General features: G+C 38.6%; 3 protein-coding genes across 3 annotated transcripts; all 3 read right to left on the bottom strand.

Moving 5' to 3' along the window:
• Positions 1–67: 67 nt before the first annotated feature.
• TM35_000301170 (calmodulin) lies at positions 68–625 on the bottom strand (the record flags this gene model as incomplete). Its single annotated transcript, XM_029028440.1, has 1 exon — positions 68–625. The coding sequence occupies one exon, from the start codon at positions 623–625 to the stop codon at positions 68–70; it is 558 nt and encodes a 185-aa protein (XP_028880143.1).
• Positions 626–1139: 514 nt separating this feature from the next.
• Positions 1140–2675, bottom strand: TM35_000301160 (uncharacterized protein; the record flags this gene model as incomplete). The annotated part of the gene is made up of 1 exon (XM_029028439.1): positions 1140–2675. The coding sequence occupies one exon, from the start codon at positions 2673–2675 to the stop codon at positions 1140–1142; it is 1536 nt and encodes a 511-aa protein (XP_028880142.1).
• Positions 2676–3576: 901 nt separating this feature from the next.
• TM35_000301150 (outer arm dynein-like) lies at positions 3577–3930 on the bottom strand (the record flags this gene model as incomplete). Its single annotated transcript, XM_029028438.1, has 1 exon — positions 3577–3930. One exon carries the CDS (start codon positions 3928–3930, stop codon positions 3577–3579), a length of 354 nt encoding a protein of 117 aa, XP_028880141.1.
• Positions 3931–4822: the final 892 nt, after the last annotated feature.

Below are 4822 nucleotides of genomic sequence, written 5' to 3'. Positions count from 1 at the left end.
AATAATAATAATAATAATAATAATAATAAAAGAAATCCAACACCTAAACCACACATCTCATTTCTCTTTACGAATCCCCTGCACTCAACATGGCCACAAACTCCAAGTAATTAATTTTCCCTGTTCCCTCCGGGTCCACGGCGGCCAACAAGCGTGTCGCCTCCTCATGTGTGAGTTTCTCCGTCCCGTAGGAGACCAGCGCGTGCTCCAAGACCTCCGTGGCGACGCACCCCGGCGGCACATCGTCCGTTTCGAAGAGTTTGAACGCACTGCGGAGCTGCTCGAGTGTGTAGTCCGACCGCACCCGGCGGGCCATCACGGCAACAAACTCCTCAAATGTGATCCCGCCGCCACTACTCCCCGCAGTACTCGCCGTGGTGGCCACAACTCCAACACCGCCACTGGCGGCCCCGTTGCTGCTGGTGCTGTTGTTATTTTGGGCCACGGCGGTGTCGACGGCGGGCTCGTGGAACATTTGCTGCAATTCCTCTTCTGTTGGCCGCAGGCGGAGGGTTTCCATCAACTTGCGGAGTTCATTGCGGGTGATGCGGCCACTGTGGTTGGTGTCCACGAGATCAAACATCTCACGGAACTCCTCTAATTCCTTCGCACTGAGTGATTCCATTTGGTTCTCGTAACCTCTTTCTTTGTTTGTTCGTTTGTTTATTTTGTTTCTTCTTTTCCTTTTTTTTCTCTCTCTCTCTATATATATATCTCTAGAAACACGTATATATATATATAATGTATATTTAGTCAAGCTTTATCACCACCTCCTCACGGTTTTCTCCTTTAGCTCTATCGGCAGCTACTCTTTTTCGTGTAGGCATAAACAGAGAAACGAGACAAGTGTGCATACATCAATGTGTATGTGTGCAGAAATATAAGAAGAAGAAAAAATAAAATAAATAATGATAAAAGTCAGAGCAAATGAGTGCAGTAAGAGAAAGAAAAAAAAAAAGAGAGAATAAGATCCATTTATCCATCATTATTTCCAAAAAAAAAAAAAAAAAAAAAAAACACAAGAGGAAACAAAAAAGAAAGGAAAAGAAAATAAAGAAAAGAAACAATAAACATTTATGTATAATATGTTTTTATCCTTTCTTTTTTTTCTTTTCTTTTTTTTTCCTTTCTCACACATTTTATTGTGACACAACAGAAGCCAAATGTCGTACACGTCCCAACCAAGACATGTACTCTTCCTGTTCCAAGAAGAACTGCATTTGGCAGACGTACTCACAGAGCTCTGAAGAGATACCAAGATCTCCTTGTAAATACTCATGCAGGGCAACTATCATTTCCTTCGACAGTTCACTTACACATGGTCCATTATAACACAAAGCACGACTGTACTCTCCGCCAGAATCAAAGCAATTCACCAGCAGTTCATATCCATCACCGTATGATACGGCAGTTGAGGAAACATAATTATTATTAACATTATTATTATTATCACTATTATTATTATTATTAGCGGCAGCAACAGCAGCAATACTAGAGGTGGCTTCAATACCATCTCTTCTTGCCTTTACTTCTTCTGAGTGAGTGAGTGTGAGTGGATCATCATAGCGGCGTACAGACCGCAGAGGACGTGTTGTGTTGTTTGGCTGGCGGTAACTGTGCAGTAGTTCGAGAAATATTGGTTCACCTTTTCCAAAACAAACATGTTCTTCTAATGATTGTGCCTGACGACGTGAAAGTAACTGCACAGAGCGAATTCGCATTTCACTGTCTACACTGGCAAGACGCACAAACAAACAAAGTCCACTTTCTTCAACTAAATGGGCCATAGACTCCAGAGGATTTTCCGCGACCCTACTTCCATCATCCTTATTACTATTACCATTACTACTCCCACTATTAGTATTACTGTTCATGTTTTTCCTGTTCCTATTCTTGACTACAGTCTTTCGAACAAGTAAATCAAAGGAGGACCATTCACAAATGCTTACCGTGGGATCATGTGAAGAAGGATCATAAACGCGAAAAGGTGTAAATAACGTCAGATGCACATCTGCTCTTTTCACGCCTGATGGTTCTTCTGTATCCATCATATCTCGTAGTACCGCAGAACGTTTATTTCCTTTATCATATCCAACTGTCATTCTTGTAGAATTACTGTAGGATTTATTCGAATCACCTGCAGTACTATTTCCTGAGGGATATGTTGTTTGTGTAGTATCGTGTCGTTGTTTCCCTTCTCTCCCTTGTTTCTCTTTCATGGCCTGTAGAAAAACATCATGTACACTTTGATAACGCCGTGCATGCAATTCCGCAGACTTTACCCCACCCAACAGTGTATGAGTCATTACAAAATAATTCGATCCCGCTGGATGTTGGACTTTCCATCCTAATGGCGGTAGTGGAGGAATAGCGGCGGTGCCATCTCGACTATCCCGTTCAATCTCTGCCTTTATTTCTCTCTCGGCGGCATCCCGCAATGTAATTCCAATCGTACGTAATAATTCTTCCTTATCATCATCCTGTTGTTGTTGTTGTTGTTGTTCTTTTGTAGATTGATCTCTTGTGTTGGAATGAACGGCAATATTTTCCTCCTCTGCGGTGTGTTCTTCCTCGTGGAATATACACTTCTGCATATCCTTCTCATCTACACTAGATCTATGCTGATCTGTTGAGACGCGTCCATCACTTAGAGAACTGCAACCTCTCATCATCATCACCAGAGAAGGCAATCGTGATAGATTTCTTCGACTGTCACTATGGAGGGAAGTATAATGGTATCTTCGCAGTGTTGTATGTGTTTGCTGTTGGAGAAAACAACAGCCTCGGCGACATAAAGACATTAATAATAATAATAATAATAATAATAATAATAATAATAATAATAATAATAATTAATAATTATTATTAAAGAAGAATGAACCGTTCTGTAATATTTTTAATGAGGAAAAAAAAAAGGAAATGAAAACAGTTCCTTCTTAATTATGAGCAGCTTCCTAAAAGAAAAGAGAAAAAAAAAAAAAAAAAGAAAAGGAAAGATTCAATAAATTTACACCACGTAGTCTATATTGGCAGAAGAGTTGACATCTCCACCACCTTAGTAGCAGATATTACCACAAGAAGAAAGAAAGAAAGAAATAAATAAAAATAAATACTACACGAAACAAGGTATATATACACCAAACAACAAAAGTAAAAAAAAAAAAAAGTTGAAACAATGAAAGAAACTTTTTTTTCTTTTTCTTATCGTTGTTGCCCCTCTTTTTTTTTCTTTTTGTAAGTAAGTATTGTGTATATATCTCCGTTACCTTGTTCGCTATACGTTTCTTTACTTTCGTTCCTCTTTTTACATGAAAAGTAGAGCACGCCAGCGTACTCCTATAATAGTAGTAGTAGTAATAGTAGTAGTAGCATCAACATAATTTTCAACAGAAACTGGCACTAGAGTAAACCGCAATAGCAAACTCTAATCAACCACCAACCGCAAATCATCCTCACACTCACTCACACACACACACACACAGAGACATCTCTTCTTCTCAAAATCATTACATATAATATATATATATATATATATATATATAATGGACTTTCCGTTTCCTCTTCCCTCTCATCTCTCTAATCAAGTTTAAGGAAGAAGACGGTCACCAGACAGTGAAGGGAATCATTCTCAAACGGTACATGCACAACTCCATCCAGTGTGTTATCCCACAGACTAATAAAACCCGTGGAAATACCAGCGCCTGTGCGTTGCATGACCACACAATTGACAATATATTTAAATGGCTTTCGCAGCTCCGCGAGGTTCTTCAGCACAACCTCAATAACATCATCCACCCACGCATCCACTTTACGGGGATTCCACGACTCTTGGCCAAACTTGTGCCGCAAGACCCCCGCCACCTCCTCTTGAATCATATCGCTGTTAATAGCCACATCCTCGTGGGTCTCTTCGTGGTTTTCCGTCGCCATTGTGAAAATATCACTTGTGGGAGATCAACTTGTTTATTTCTATTTGTTTTCTTTTTCCTTCTTTTCCTTTTCTTTGCTGGATGGATCTGTTCCTGTTGTTGTTATTGTTGTTAGTGATGTCTTGCGTGCAATGAGTGAGGTATGTGGGTCTCTATTTTGTAATGTACACACTTCTAATGTTTATTGCAAAAAAAAAAAAAAATAAAATAAAATAAAAAAAAATAAATCCAAACCGTAAAGAAGAAAAGAAGAGAAAAAAGAATAAAAAGCAATACTTTAATATCAATATATAGTTATTTCTACACTTATTTACTTACTTACGTACTGTGTTTGCCTTTCCCCACACACACCCCACCACCCTTCGTACATATGTATATGTGTACGCCCACATCCACACACACACACACTTGCAGCAAGGGAAAAAAAAAAAAGAAAAAAACAGAAATGTCAATGAATAGCATATCACATTAAGTACACTCACTCTCTATCTCTGCAATAACCAAATAGAGTGAAAAACAAAAAGGACGCACATACAAAACTGAGTGACTGAGTGAATGAGTAAAATTTTAAAAAAGGTGCAAACATCAACAACAAAACAAAACAAAACAAAAGAAAAAAAAAAAGAGAGAGAGAGAATAAGATTCTCTCCCTCTCCCTCTCTCTCTCTCTCCCTCTTTCTTTCCTTCTCTCTCCCACAAACACTCACACACCTATCACCTTCTCTTTTCTCCCAATGTACAAAAGAAACATCAGATGAGTCATATTCGAAGGAAGTGCTTTCCAAACGTAAGCATAACTAACATTATATTTCTATCCCAACTGGATAGGAAAAAAAAAAAAAACAAAGAAAAAAAAAAAAAAAAAAAAAAAAAAAAAAGATGACATTGGAGAA

Source organism: Trypanosoma theileri, assembly GCF_002087225.1.
Source record: "Trypanosoma theileri isolate Edinburgh chromosome Unknown TM35_Tth_30_V1, whole genome shotgun sequence".
Taxonomy (NCBI): Eukaryota; Euglenozoa; class Kinetoplastea; order Trypanosomatida; family Trypanosomatidae; genus Trypanosoma; species Trypanosoma theileri.
The sequence above is the reverse complement of the archived record's forward strand: the minus strand, read 5'-3'. Positions and strand labels throughout refer to the sequence as shown.